The 12,504-nt window shown below is 45.3% G+C and overlaps 1 protein-coding gene across 1 annotated transcript; it reads right to left on the bottom strand.

The window, feature by feature from the left end:
- Window positions 1–6,174: 6,174 nt before the first annotated feature.
- Window positions 6,175–7,338, bottom strand: LOC119355084 (protein BIC1-like). Its single transcript, XM_037621867.1, has one exon. The coding sequence runs from the start codon at window positions 6,996–6,998 to the stop codon at window positions 6,519–6,521; it is 480 nt and encodes a 159-aa protein (XP_037477764.1). The 5' UTR covers window positions 6,999–7,338; the 3' UTR covers window positions 6,175–6,518.
- Window positions 7,339–12,504: the final 5,166 nt, after the last annotated feature.

Below are 12,504 nucleotides of genomic sequence, written 5' to 3'. Positions count from 1 at the left end.
AATATAAGAACATTTTTAACACTACACTAGTGTCAACAACGTTTTTATATTATGAGACGAGGGGAGTACTATCTGACTCTAACTGCGTCAAATAATTGACCATTGACGCAGGGAGCAAGTGTGGTTGCCGGCCCATCCAGAGCTCGAGCGTAGTGAGTGGCCCAATTTTTCCTGTTCACCTTCTAGTGTCTTTTTGTTTTTGGTATTTATTTTTTCCAGGAATCATGAAATATATTTATCTATCTATATCTATATCTATATCTATATCTATACCAATATAAAAAGACCCAAATGAGCAGATCCAAATCATCTCATCCGTCAAATCATGTTATCTAACCGTTCAAATCGCTCCAATGTTGAGCACCAAACACGTTTAACGCTCTAATTACCCACCACTGTCATTGGTTATAAACACTTTTTGACTCAACGCTATCCCTTTAAATCTGCCATGTAATTAATATCCTACCACTCTTGTGAAAAAGTAATTGATATCTTACCAAATACCAACGTGCAACAGATATATCTTATCTAATATAACGTGCAACTAATATCATACCTAATATAAACGTGTATTGCACGTACATTATTACTAGTTTTTAAAAGTGTACGTTTTTTTTATTTTAGAACATTCTTCATAAACTAGGTGAACATTTTTACGCAGGTGTGAACATTTTTTAAAAAAATCAAGCATTTTATAAACAGGAATATTTTCTTTAAATTCTGACCACTTTTTGGATATTGTGAGCCTTTTAAAACGAAAAGAAAACAGGAAAAAGGAAAATAAATAACCAAAAATAAAATGTAAAGAAAACAACAGAAAAAAGGAAGCCAAAAAATACCAGACTGAAACCTTCTAGAAGGTTCCAAAAACAGATTTATGTAGAGGCTGCATTACCTAATTGGGCCGGCACATTTAGCTTGCTCGTTCCTCTACCACATGTGATTGATTGATTGATTGATCGATAATGTCTCACAATGAGTGACACATAGGTTTTGATAGATTTGTTGGGAGCTTCTATTTCACGCCTTATGCGGCAAGTTGCGGCTTAAACGATCGCTCGTTCGCTCGTGCGCTATGGCTTCCCTCAATTTTTACACTTGCCTGTTGCTACCGCTGTTATACTGGCTCAGAAAGATGAACAACTACCTTTTAAATTTCTGAGAAATGGTGAATTCAAAAAGATGGTTTGTGAATTTTTAAAAAAATTATTGATTTGAAAAAGTTTGCAAAGTTTGCAAAGTTGACAAAAATGTTCACGGTAAATTTTAAAAATGTTCACAAATTTTGGAAATATTCATGAATTTGAATTTATTTCGGAAATGTGAAAATACTTATGAGTTTTATGAATATTCACGAATTTCAGAAGATGATGAAAATGACCATGACTTTTAAAATGATAACAAAAGTGAAAAACCATCTTCCTGAATTTCAAAAGAAAACTAATTGAAATTAAAAAACAAAATAAAATAGGAAAGTAAAATGAAAATAAAAAATAAAAAGGAAGAAAATGAACATTAAAGGAAAACGAGTGAAAAAGGAGACATGTAAACTAGGAGATAAAAACATAGAAAAAAGGAGGCAAAGGAACCTTCTAGGGGTGCTTGTTGCGAAGTATTACCGCAGGAATGGGATTTTCTGGTTTTATTTTTACACTTTCGCTCTGGTGTGACCAATTTCCTACACTGGCACTTTTTTCTTCCTTTTTCTCACTTATTACGTTTTATTTTTTGCACTTTTTTATTTTTATTTTTTGGTTTCCTTTTTGTGTTTGTTTTAACTTGTTTTATTTTTATTCCGTGTTTGTCTTTTTTTCATTTTTGTTTCGTTTTCTCTTTCTTTTTTAGTTAATTTTTTCAAAGGATCCAAACAACTCCGAGCTCCGCGATGGTGAGTGGCATCAAGGACCCACACAACTACGAGCTTGGCAAAGGAGTCATGTCATGACTTCGGGGACCAACATGACTCCAAGCTTGGCAAAGGAGAACTATGTCGAGGGTTGGCGCAACTCTAAGCTTGGCCAAGGCGACTAGCTTCTCGACGTCGAGCTTCCACGCGACTTTGGCTTGGCGAAGGAAATCGGTGTAGCATTGAGGATCCTGGCGACTTTCATCTTGGTGAAGAAAAGTAGTGTCTTGACATCAAAGATTCGCACGACTTCGGGTTTGGTTAAGGAAAGTGGCAACTCAACGTCAAGGCTACGCGTGAATATGAGTTTGGCGAAAGTGAGTGGCACCTCGTCATCGAGGACCCACACGACTCCAAGCTTCGAGAAAGGAAGTGGCGTCTCGACGTCATAGATTTGGACTACTTCGAGCTTAGTAAAGGAAAGCACTATTGAGGACCCGCGCGATTCTAAGCTTAAAGAAGGGGAGTGTCATCTTGTAACACCCCGGTCTCTCACGTCAACACATGATCGTTACTCCCAACTATCACCTGGGAGCTAGACTAACCTCACAGATCTACACTGGCCTTTCCTCGCACCTTGTCGACACTCGTGCGCACCCGAGAATATTTTCCTGGTCAGTTACCCATTCCCAAATTATCCCAGGCCACACATGCTTAACCTAGAGGTTCTTTGGCGATGAGATTTTGATAAAGAAGGTGGGCCTTATTGATATGAGTAGTCTATTATTTCTATTAAGCAGGATGTCATATACATCTCAACTCAAAGGAATTGGCATTCTCATCGGCCAATGGGAACATTTGCTCTTGGCACACATTTGTGCGCCTAGTGCCGGCATAAGTTCCACAATGTATACCACGATGGGCCATGATGGATCCATTTTATGATGGTTTTCTGCAGTCTTTTTGTCCGGATTAATCCAGGGTTTGGCCTTCTCAAGCTCCGTCGAACACGCATGCAACTTTACCCTCTAAGGTCATTACTTTGGTATTACTTTGCAAGCTCTGTGCACCATGTTCGGCTTTGTGAATGCAGGTGTTATCAAGCTTGAGGATGAGCACCTCGCCTAAGAATTTGCCAATTGGAAGTTTATTTCTGTCGAGGGCGAGGTCAACTTTGTGAAGGTGAAGGTTGCCACTATCTAGAACCTGGCAATCAGCTACTTCTCCTTTATGTAGTGCTACCTACTTCTCCTTTGTGTAGTGCTGATGGGCGGAATAGGATTTCAGGGCTCCTCTGTTGTGAATTGGACTGTTGCCCCTTCATTAAAGTTGTTTAGGATGACATCGCGCAGGCGGCGCCATGTGGTACTACCGCGGGTACGAGCGCATGTGGTCGTTTCACGCATCATTTTCTCTTTTACCTCCTTTGGTGCACGCCAAATTCTATAACAATAAAATAAAAAGGAGATTTGCACTTACTAGCGATTGATGAGCAAGTTGAAGGGATAATCACCAAAAATATTCAGTTGAAACGTGGTAAAAAAGAGTGTCAATACCACTTATCACCTCTCATGGTCAACGCCAATGTTATTGTTATGAAAACAACTTTTGACTAAGGGTGGCTTTAGCCACATGGTTGAATTCGAGAGTATGGCATGTGTCGCTAGTAAGGAGAGAATGAAAAATATTTAATTGGGGGTGTGTACGATGGTCTTATGACATAGGTCACAGTACACTTACAATATTTGCATGTCAATGTTTTTAATAGGTTTGTTTGTACAAATGAAGCATGATCTAGTACTATATTAGAAATGTGTCGAGCAAAGATGGTTGTGGGTACGAGTTGAATGAGGCTCCTCAGATCCCACTCCCAAGTGACCAAGGCTACCCTTAAGATGGTGTGGGGGAAGGGTATGAGAGCTAATCTTGGCCCATGAGTCTATGGTTGAGTAGTCAACCCTTTTGCCATGGTGGGCTTTCTTCATGGGCATCCTTCTTCACTTGGGCTTCTTTGATTCTCCTTCTCTCACCGACTTGATCTTCCCATCTTTTTCGCTTTTGTTGAATTGTTGATGACAAATACTTACTTGTGTTGACTTATCTTCATTTGCTTTTAGTGTGCTTAGTCGGGATAAGTGGGTTTTTTTGGTAATCATTAATTACCCTCAACAGTTTGTAAGATTGGTGGATATATAAATTACATATTAATGATGCCATACTTCTTTTATTTGTGTCGTAATATTATTAGCATGACTTAATGTAAAATTATGGAAGTAACACCTCAAAGGTGTTGAAAATTCAAGAAGAAAAAGTAAAAGAAAAGAAGTATAGTATTGGAATTTCATGTGCAAACTTGTACGCGCATATGAAAAATACTAGTCCTCAATAAGACAAATACTATGAAATACAATGCGGTGTTCTTTGTTTTTCCTTCGATAGAGAGTGATTTTATTGACTTAATAGTGTCGCATGAAGGGAATACTATCAAAATGAATTTACAACCGATCTTGGCATGACTAGATTGCACACAACCAACACAGCCATGCACACAACCCACCTTGGATTGACTTAATAGTGTCGCATGAAGGGTATGAGAGCTAATATTGGCCCACTAGTCTATGGTTGACTAGTCAACCCTTTTGCCTTGGTGGGCTTTCTTCACTAGGCCTTCTTTTCTTCTCCTTCTCTCGCTGACTCAATATTTTTATCTCTTTTCCTTTGTTGAATTGTTGATGACAAAGACTTACTTGTGTTGACTGGATCTTGATAGCTGCTTCGAGTGTGCTTAGTCGGGATAAGTAGGGGTTTTCGTAATCATTAAATGTTCCCTAAACAGTCTGTAAGATTGGACATATAAAATTATACTTCCTCTGTCCGGAAATACTTGTCCTCCAAATGGTTGTATCTAGACTTATTTTAGTTGTAGATATATCAATTTTATCCATTTCTAGGACAAGTATTTCCGGACGAAGGGAGTATATTACTAATGTGCATGCTTCTTTTAATTATGTTGTAATATTACTAGCATGAATTAATGTAAAATTATGGAATTAATAATACCTCAAAGGCGTTGAAAAGTCAAGCTGAAAAAGTAAAAAAGAAAAGAAGTATAGTACTGGAATTTCATGTGCAAACTTGTACGCATATATGAAAAATACTAGCCCTCAGTAAGACAAATACTATGAAATACAATGCAGCGTTCCTTGTTTTTTGTTCGACAAAGAGTGATTTTATTGACTTATAGTGTCGCATCAAGCGAATACTATCAAAACGAATTCAGAACCGATCTTGCCATCTTGGCATGACTAGATTGCACACAACCAACACAACCATGCACATTTAAAAAAATGGCCGGCAAACAGAACATCGTACAAACATCATTCCTTGTTATGCACCCCATTAATTATTTTTATTTCCATGCATAAAAGCTTGGTTAGGTTTGCAGAAGAGTTGTTGCATTGTTCTACATCATACTCCCTCTGAGTGTTCAGCTACTCCAGCGACAACTATTTCGGTACACAAGGAGTAGAAGTTAACTATCTATATCTAGTCCGAAGTTCAAAGCAAACACATACAGTATAGTTTAATTTGCTTACAATAGGGCCGGTAAATCTGGGATGAATTCAGCAGGGCTGTGATTATCTCTATTCGAATAAGGATGGCTGTGCAGTCACAATGTGTGGTTGCATACGTATATGTTCAGAGCCATCTAAATAAGTGGTTGGTAACTACTGTGTAGATTTCTGCACTTAAATTCCAAACGAAGCACACGCATGATGCAGTAGCAGGCTAACAGGAGTCCTACAGGCCGATTCAGTACGTGGCACACCTTACTCCACGATCATATCAAACTGACCACGCACGCCCATATATATGAAACTTCTAGAAGCAGCAATTGGCTAGCAAAGATTCCTGTACGGTTTGAACCAAGTGTGTTTAAGACTAGAGCCCCTGGATGAAGTGTCGCCTGCAAATCGGGCACATAGTGCCGGCCGGCCGCAGAGTAGTTTCGAATTACATATGCTTTTGAGCTACTAGGTACTAGCAAGGGTATGCGCGTAACATGCACTATCTAGGTCACGTGGTTAATGCCAAACGAGCAGTGGCCACTTACAACCAACGAAAGAGGCGAGAATCTGTTCCTCAAAAGGAGAAGAAGAAACGAAAGAATGGCATGAAACCACGTCACTAGTGTTTGAAAAGGTTCACCTGGACGAAACAACGAGCACAAATTAATTCGATCCTGAGCTTTATGGCGATCTATACCTGCAACCCAATCGTATTGACTCGTTAAAGTCCATAGATATTATTATTTTCACCGAACTGTCTAATCAAAGGTGGTAGCTAGTACTACATATGATATGGCTCTTAACAATACTAGCAACATCATCAAGCACAACATACACATCTATCTACAGAGACTTGGAGAACAACGCTCCTCGATCGATCATCACTAGCTAAAATTTTGCATCAACCGTATCGTTTCTGAATTATTGGCAGTATATATAAGCTAAATAAGCTGAAATGTAAATGTAATCTTCACATCATCACCATTAAACCACAAAAAGATCGACCTTCATAACTCGGAAACAAGAAGGACAGTATCTTATTCTTATTTGAGCAAGAAGAAGCTAGGCATATGTGCATGTAGATGTAGAGGTGAAGCAGTAGCTCAGGAGCAGCCGTCTTGCACCCGGAGAGGGCTGGAGCTGGCAGGTGGTGCCGGGGCCGGGCGGCGCGCGCAGGACTCGGCGACGAGCGCCCGGCGCGCAGTGAGCAAGCCGGCCGGCACGAGCGGGCGGTCGAAGGCGGAGCAGTCCATCCAGTCCTTGAGCAGCTTCTCCTGCCCCCACATCTCCGGCACCCACACCCTCCCCGCCATCTCCCGCCTGTGCCGCTTCAGCCTTTCCCGCGCGGTCTCCCCTTCCTCCTCCTTGTCCGCTGGCTGCAGCAGCTTCCCCGCCTCCCGCTTCTCCTTGGACGTGGATATTCTTCCAGCTTGATCTTGCGCCGCCACCGCCGCACGGTGATCGGAGGACGTAGCGTCGGCCGCGACCGGCCGGCTTTCCTCCGCCAAGCCGCCCGTGCATGCCTCGGCCAGGTGAGCCGCGCCGTGCTCCGGCACCTCCTCGACGTCGCCGGAGTATGCCATGCAGCAGATCAAGCAACACACACTAATTACCCAGGCCAATGGAAGCTAGCTAGAACAGCAATGATTCTTGATCCCTTGGCAAACACCGGTCGTCTGCTGCCTTGCTGACCCCAATATAACGAGGCCGGGGGCGGGGGGAGATTAAAAGATGGGGGGAGGTGGGGGGCGGTTGGGGGAAGAGGCGGACACGTTAGGGGGAGCAGGCGAAGGAGATGGAAGGGGCTCGCCTATGGTGGCTGCGAGGTGAGCGTGGCCTGCCGCTGCGGCGCATTCCGCCATATATGTGGCTGCCCTTGCCCTCGCGACGTGGCCGGAGGCCGGAGCCGTGGAAGCAGTAGGTGAAGTAACTGTGAGGCACGCGCGGGCGTAAATGTGTGTGTGCGCGGCTGCGGCTGCGTGGCGCGGTTTGCGTTTCTGAGGCTGGCGGCAGCGCTGCGCGGGCTGGATGCACCACGGCCAATCGGTAGATACCTCCGGTAGATTTGATCTTTTGCGGGGGCCACCGAGCAGTCAGTGTTCGTCTAGCCCCATTAACTTCGAGACTCTGACCCGACATTACTGATGGGGCGAAGGAAGGAGGGACGAAAGATCCACCCGACCCGAGCAATCAAATTTCTTTTCTTTCTTTTTCTGATAACTCAATCAAATTTTTATTTCATAAAACATAGTCCACACTTTTAAATTGCGGCATAGATATAATATTCCCTCTGATTAGAAAAAAGTGTCTCAACTTTGAACTAAGGTTTGAACCAACCGTAGTTCAAAGCTGAGGTTCAACCTTAGTTTACAGTTGAGACACTTTTTTCCTATTGGAGGGAGTACTAGGTAAGTCTCGGATTTAACTTCTTATATTATTTTGATAGTGTAAAAATGGATTTTATTTGATAAACATTTATTACATACATATGTACTAGTTTGACTTATCAAACAAAGCAAAATTTTATTTTATAAGTCGATAACAAGTGAGATACTTGAGCTGGTTTTTAGGGAAAAACCGACCCAAAAAATTAGAGATAGGAGGGAAAATTAGAAGGAAGAAAGGCGGAATATGTAGGGACAAGCAAACATATAGCCTTATGTCCTTTTCATTAAGTATTAAGCTGCCCTGTAATAGAGTGTAACTGTTTTAGGGTATTTTGAGCTAAAAACGGCCCTCCAACAGCCTCCCTATTTATAAAATTTGCTTCAAAATTTTTGGTCAGCCCCAAATACAACCATATGTACTGCAAATAGACGACAACAACCCTGCTCCCGCTAGACGAAAACAATAGTAGCCAACCGCCCCCAGTGATTTCCCGCCGCAACCGCGCGCCCGTCGCTCCCCCTCCCGTGCCGCAGCCGCTACCAAATCCATCTAGAACTGACTGATTCCATGACCGCCGCACCGCGCGGACGCCGGATCCACCATCCCCTGTCGTCGTCGCACTGCCACATCGACCCAATCGCCCCCCGCAGTGCCCTATTTGTCCACCACCTCCACCATTGTCGCGCGGCCAAATCTGGGCGATTCTGCCACTGCTGCACCGCCTGCCACTGAATCCGCCAGATTCCGCCACCCCACCGCCGAGGATGTCATCGACACGCATGTTGAAGAGCAAGACATTCGTGTCATCCGACTACGAGACTTTGGCCGCTACGGTCGCCGAGCTACAGTGCGACGACCAGCGCCACTGGCTTGGTACCTTTGACACAACGGATATCGCCCCGTCCGCGTTCGACGTCGTGTGTTGGTGGTTCGGCCGGATGCGGAGCGAGATGAACTTCCCGGAAATCGAATCCCGTGAGGCGACGGAGTTCATCGGTTCACCAATGAATATTGTATCATGTGCGGTGAAGAGGGACACCCGCACCGTCCTGGAGTAGCAGGACACCCGGGAGAGCGATGAGGCGGTGATGGCAAAGGCCACCGTGGAAATTCTGCACCTCGTGCAGGCAGAAGCGGAGTGGTTCAAGGCTGAGTCCGAGGATGAGATTGAGGAGTTCAATACCTCTGAGGAGGAGACCGTGGCGCTTTGCAACACTGTCGACACACAGCCTGACAAATGATAAGTAGTATGTGTGTAGAGGTGTAGTGTGTGTGTAGGAATACTATGTTTAAGTATGCATGTCTGGATGTTTAGATCGTTGCATGTTCAAAAATTTGAATGTTTGGAAGTAATCAATAGGCCATGTCCAGGTGCACAACACTGTCTGAATGTATTGGAGTATGCAATGTGATCAACTAGTTTGGAGGTTCGTTTGAAAAACAATGTGTGGATGAGTGCTCTGTCTTAAGGCAGATGTTAAAAGACCATTTTTTTAGTGCCCTAAAAAATATTTTTTGTACTCTAAATTCTGTTTCGACTGATTTTTTTAGCTGCTGGAGTTTTTTTTGAGAATTGGCAGCTGTTTGAGGTGCTCTTTTTTCTTTTCTTTTTGAGGGGTGTTTGAGACGCTCTTATGCCGCATGCGCGGACACAAGTGCCATTTCGATGGCGTAAGAGCAAGTCTAGTAGAGCCCTCAAACCCTCAAACCCCTAAAAATAACCGATTTTTTACAGTTTTCGCCGAAAAAACGCCGTAGACTAGAACCTCTAAACCCTCAAACCCGTAAAAAAAATTAGAGGTCCAACCCTCAAACCAGTTTGCAACCTGTAGAAGTAGGGGTTGAGAGGGAAATCTCCCCCCCAACCCGCACTCCTCCTCCTCCCTCGCGCGGGAGGAAACTTCCTCCTCCTCCCGGCCTCCTCCTCCCGCCGCCTCCCGCCGCCTCCTGCCGCGCCGGCCATGGAGGGCCCCGCCGCCGCCGCGCCCGCCTCGCCCACCCCCGCCGCCTCCCCTGCTCCTTTCGTCGCCGTGGCCGAACCTCCTCCTGCCGCGCACGAGAATTTCGAGAAAATGGCAACCCCATCCTCGTTCATGGACCTCCTCCAAAATGCGGAGGTGGACCTCGGGGCTCCGCCTCTCGAACCCTTTAGGGTTGGTGACGACTTAGAGGAAGATGAGGAGGATGAAGGTGATGACGAGGAGGAGGTGGCCGAGATAGGAGAGGAAGCATTCACCGCCGTTTCCCGCCCACACGCGCGGTCGACAAACTACACCAAGGCGAAAGATATCCTCTTGGTTCGTGCTTGGGCAGCTGTAGGAATGGATGCAACCACCGGCACCGATCAAACCGGTAAACGGTATTGGCAAAGGATCGATGACACCTATTGTAGGATCAAGCTGAAGAATAGTGGGTTCATCTCTCGCACTTACCGGTCGCTTCAAGGCCGGTGGGAGTTGATGAAGCCCGCTTGTGCTCGTTGGAGTGCGGTCATGGACCAAGTGAGGGATGTACCACCTAGTGGAACCGTGGAGAGTGACTATGTGAGTACATATTTCTTCACTATTTTAATTATGTGTGTGTACTATGATATTGGTGGGTTCTTATGTGATTTATGTGTGGTTGATAGGAGACAATTGCCGGCATGAGGTACAAGGAGATGGCCGCTTCCAAGGGCAAGCCATTCCCATTTAAGCATGCTTGGACAATTCGTCAAACCTTTGACAAGTGGAACTTGAGGGATCAAGAGACCGCACCCAAGAAGTCGGCAATGCTTAGGATGGGTGATAGTGAAGATGAGGAGGAGAGGAACTTGGGCAAGCCCGAGGGAACCAAGAAGGGCAAGCTAAGGGTGAAGATGGAAGAAGAGGCGTCAAGCCTAAGGGAGAAGATGGACCACATGATGAAGGCAAGAGAGGAATTGACAACAAAGACATTGGAGACGAAGCTTCTTATCACCGAGAAGAAGAAAGAGGTCAAGCTTGCACAAGTTGAAGCAAAGCGTGAAGAAGCAAAGCGCAAGGCCGAGTTGGAGAAGAGGATGATCAAGCTCAAAGAGGCAAAGGTATGGAAAGAACTCATGGTGGAAGAGAAAGAGCACATGATGATGTCCAAGAAGGACATGGATCAAGACCAATTGCAATGGTGGAAGGACTACAAGGAGGACATCGCGAAGAGGAAGAGAATGTTTTGTGTTGCGTCCTCTACTTTTCGAGGTGACACTCCGATGAGTAGTTGTGGCATGGCGGTGTGTACGACTCCACCAGTGCCCATGGAGATGCTTGATGGAGCCCGCATGTGGTCTAGGAGATGGCGCCGAGGTGCAACTTTTTGGTGATGGTGCCGATGAGAGGAGGAAGATGATGATTTTGTGATGTAAACTATTAAACCATGCATCAATGATTGTCATTTGATAGTTTGTTTGGAAGTTGATTGTATTCTTGTTGTCATAAATTGTGAGATGTCAAATGACATCAATGATTGTCATTTAGTAGTTTGTTTGGAAGTTGATTGTGTTTTTGTTGTCATAAATTGTGAGATGTCAAATGATAGATTTAAAGATTGGGGTTGAGGCAAAGACTAGAACCCTCAAATCCAATCCTTAAAGCAGTTTAAGGGTTGGGTTTGAGGGTTCTAGTATTTGTTCCTGTTTTTTAACCTTTAAAAGTGTCAAAAAGTGATACTTCTCAATTCTTAAAACTGCTTTAAGGATTTGAGAGTTTGAGAATTCTACTAGTAATGTTCTAAGGCGGTCCGTTTGCCAGGCCTTGTGCGCCTGGACAAGGAACGGCCCAAGGAGGCCCGCGGCAACAGTTAGGTGGAGTGAAACCGGGAAGACAGAGTGGGAAAGAAGATAACGACAAGGAGGCTTGCCACGAATCGCCAGTAGCTGCCGTGCAGGACGCGGAGAGGGACCTCCCGCCACTGTTGTATCCTCTAGTAGTGATCAAGGAAAAGCAAGTACTCCCCCGCAAAACAAAACAAAAGGAAAAGGAAGTACTCCTAATTCACTGCTTGATTTGATGGTAGCTGGTGGATGACTGGGTGTGGAGTAAGATAGCAGGGTAGAATTATAGTACGTGCACCAGAAGAACCCGAGCGCTGGTCCACGCAAACGAGGGTCGCACAACGAGCTTTGCTTGGCTGCCGGCTCTTGCTCGTACGCTTGGCGAGGGCTGCGCGCGCTCGCGGCACCTGCGTGTCGTACGTACGTGACGCCCCTGCCTCGTGTATATTCGTGCTGTCGGGCCTTTACCTTTCGTCGGACGGCGACGCGGCGGGCTCCCTTCGCGCCCGGCATGGCGGCGTGCGCTGCTTCCCCTCCCGTGAATCATCGGGCTGAGCAGGGCACTTCACACTTCACACCCTTCTCATCGCCCCTCAGCGAGCGGAGCAGCAGGTGCCCGTGTCGCCCGGCGGCGGCACAGGTTGCGATCCGCGCTCCCGCCGTCATGGGCACGCCTCGTGTACCCAGGTGCGCGCTTCTTCCCTGCCTGGTTCTGTTCCTTGAGCTGGAGGTAACGAAAGTTAGCCGGTGCAATTGTACCGGCCGATCGCAACGAGTCAGGCTCTTCAGATTGTAGCTTGCAAGGCAGCGTTGAACTCGTTGCTTCAGATTGTAGCTTGCAAGACTCAATATTGTCCTCCGTTCAAAGATCCCTGTCTTTAGGGGCGTGTTTGGTTAATGGCATAAACATCTCT

The sequence above is a fragment of the Triticum dicoccoides genome, chromosome 2A (genome assembly GCF_002162155.2).
Source record: "Triticum dicoccoides isolate Atlit2015 ecotype Zavitan chromosome 2A, WEW_v2.0, whole genome shotgun sequence".
Classification (NCBI taxonomy): domain Eukaryota; kingdom Viridiplantae; phylum Streptophyta; class Magnoliopsida; order Poales; family Poaceae; genus Triticum; species Triticum dicoccoides.
The sequence above is the reverse complement of the archived record's forward strand: the minus strand, read 5'-3'. Positions and strand labels throughout refer to the sequence as shown.

Bases quoted from the DNA above. Each gene is read 5' to 3' on its own strand.
- LOC119355084 (XM_037621867.1), bottom strand. From the start codon at position 6,998: ATGGCATACTCCGGCGACGTCGAGGAGGTGCCGGAGCACGGCGCGGCT.